The following is a 2,625-nucleotide window of genomic DNA, read 5'->3' as shown; positions in this document are numbered from 1 at the left end:
AAGCTAGATTCAAGTGCCCCGCCCGCTGAGTGGCATTAAACAGCTTGAAAGATCAAAGACAATTTTTTATATAACTCCGACTGGATTCGTCTGAAAGAAGAAAGTCATATACACCCACTCCAACACATGTTAACTAGTGGATTCGTCTGTATATGACTTTCTTCTTTCAGACGAATCCAGTCGGAGTTCTATTAAAAATTGTCTTTGATCTTTCAAGCTGTTTAATGCCACTCAGCGGGTGTTGCACTGCTTCAGTCAAAAAGAACTTAAATAAAAATCACCCATCCATAAAAAAAAAAAGTATCTCACACGGCTCCGGGGGGAGAACAAAGGCCTTCTGTAGCGAATCGATGTGTTTTTGTAAGAAAAATATCCATACTCAAAACGTAATAATCACTTTAATCTAGCTTGCGCTCACTGTTGTATACTGGAAGCAGATTCGTCTGAAAGAAGAAAGTCATATACACCTAGGATGCCTCGGGGGTGAGTAAAACGCAGCCTAATTTTCATTTTTGGGTGAACTAACCCTTTAACCCTCATTGTGATTCTCTCACCTGCTAGGAGTTGCTGTGTTTTCATCCCCAGGTCCTGCAGCGCCCTCTTGTGTCCAAGAGCACATCAGAATAGCATAACCACAGCCGGGCTGAGACACCATTAGTTCAGGGAGACCTTCTGGACTTGGGTTAACCGAGAGATTGTCAACCTGGTGAAAGCAGATGAAAAGGCTATAATAGTTTGACCTGATTTGAAATAAAGTTTGAACTTCATGTTGACCTGATGTCTGATGCATCTAGTTCAGTACCTGGCCATCCAGAAGCCATTTCTTCAGTAAGACCATCTGACCAGAACTCAAATCTGAAGCATCAGAAGGTTCCTCCCACCTGAACGCCCGCACTACCCGGTCCGTGTAGCCAACGACAAGCTCACAGCGCCCGTCTCCATCTTATAAGTGCACAAAAACTTCAATATTCACTGGATTTGAAAAGGTTTAGAAATATTTGTGCATGTCTTATGCAAATTCCTCACCAATATCACTGATGAGCATCACTTTGGTATTGGCGGGGATGTGCTGGGTGTAACTGGGCTTCTGCTCGTCCCCGATCGAACCATCCTGCTGACTTGAGGAGTCTGATTTGGCTGCAGCAGCGCTGATATCAAACAGGTGAAACCAGCCCTCCGCACCAACCGCCACAACAAAGTTCTGCCAGTGCAGAAACAAAGCCATGTTACAAATGTGAGTATGAAGTATGAAAGATGTAACACTAACAAAATAACACTTATTTAAAAAGAAAAAAGAACCATGGCATGACAATGTTTTTTTAAAATGTAGTTATGAAAAACAAATCTGGAAGGTAATGACCAAAAATAAATAAATAATATATATATATTATATGTTGATCATTAATTAAAAACTACACTTATCAATTATTTAAATTAATTGATTTAAATTAATTGATTATATATTAATATATGTTAAATAGTAATGTAAATAATCAATAGATTTAATATATTTATATAAGACATAGATATAGAGATAAGATATATAACAGTATTAATAATATCTACTGGTCTCACTCCCTTACCAATAAATTATTGAATAAATGTATTAATAATATCCGAAACTTAACTGATACTATGTAAATACCTACATGAATGCAGTGTTCACTAATCAATACAATGGTTTTATCAGCTAAAACCATCATTATACCATGGTACCACCAGCCCTTCCCTTGTAGAGGGAAGAAGAGAGAGAAAGACAGTCTTACCCTTCCTTTGTTGCAAACATCTCCCACTCCAACACGTTAACTAGGAATAAACACAGCATCATTAATTTTCATAATCAAATATATTCATCATGACATTATTCATAATTTACCAACTACATGGTCATGCTCCTCACCATGCCCACACATGTCCTCGTGATCCAGGGCTTACAGTCATCATTTTTATAGATGTACAGCTTCCCACTAGTGTCTCCCACCACCAGCTCATTCAACTGCAGAAAAAACAACCACATCTGATTTGCCAATATCAAATAATAGTGAATATGAAAGCCCTAAAAATACTAGTCATATGACATGGCTGCAGTTATGATGATAAACCGAGTCATTTAAACTAACATCTGTCACACATGCAAACACTTGGAACTTACCAAGTCGTTATCTGCATCTCCAAGACAGATGGCGTGAGGAAAGATTGTTCCTGTGAAGTCTAAACTCACGCGCTGCACATAACTGACCGAGCGCATGGCCTTTCAACTACAGACTAACGACTACAATCTATTAAACAGCAGCTAAAACAAATCATATCTGAGCAACACTTCCCATCCAGTACAAACAAATGCACATGATCTGTTCGGGCTTAATCGTTTCAAAATAAAAGTCCGTGGTCACTGTGGTTCCGATAGTCTGTTTTTGTATATTATTTTTTTATTCAGCAAGGGTGCATTAGATTGATAAAAAAAAAAAAGTGCCATTAAAGACATATATAATCTAAATGATTTCTATTTAAAATAAATGTTGTTCTTTTGAACTTTCTATATACCAGAGAATCCTGGAAAAAAATGTATCACGGTTTCCTCAAAAATATGAAGCTGCACAACTGTTTTCAACATTGACAATAATA

At 37.6% G+C, this 2,625-nt stretch overlaps 1 protein-coding gene across 1 annotated transcript in view; it reads right to left on the bottom strand.

Annotated features, from left to right (window-relative positions):
* The window catches only part of itfg2 (integrin alpha FG-GAP repeat containing 2), a 17,376-nt gene that overhangs the window by 13,247 nt on the left and 1,504 nt on the right, over positions 1 to 2,625 (bottom strand). The window contains exons 4-6 of the mRNA XM_016558768.1: positions 1,027 to 1,201; positions 803 to 942; positions 555 to 703 (exon numbers count right to left, since the gene is read on the bottom strand). Coding sequence (XP_016414254.1) covers positions 555 to 703; positions 803 to 942; positions 1,027 to 1,201 — 464 coding nt within the window. The remainder of the gene's footprint in view (positions 1 to 554; positions 704 to 802; positions 943 to 1,026; positions 1,202 to 2,625) is intronic.

Source organism: Sinocyclocheilus rhinocerous, unplaced genomic scaffold (assembly GCF_001515625.1).
Source record: "Sinocyclocheilus rhinocerous isolate Xijiao unplaced genomic scaffold, SAMN03320098_v1.1 scaffold258, whole genome shotgun sequence".
Taxonomy (NCBI): Eukaryota; Metazoa; Chordata; class Actinopteri; order Cypriniformes; family Cyprinidae; genus Sinocyclocheilus; species Sinocyclocheilus rhinocerous.
The sequence above is the reverse complement of the archived record's forward strand: the minus strand, read 5'-3'. Positions and strand labels throughout refer to the sequence as shown.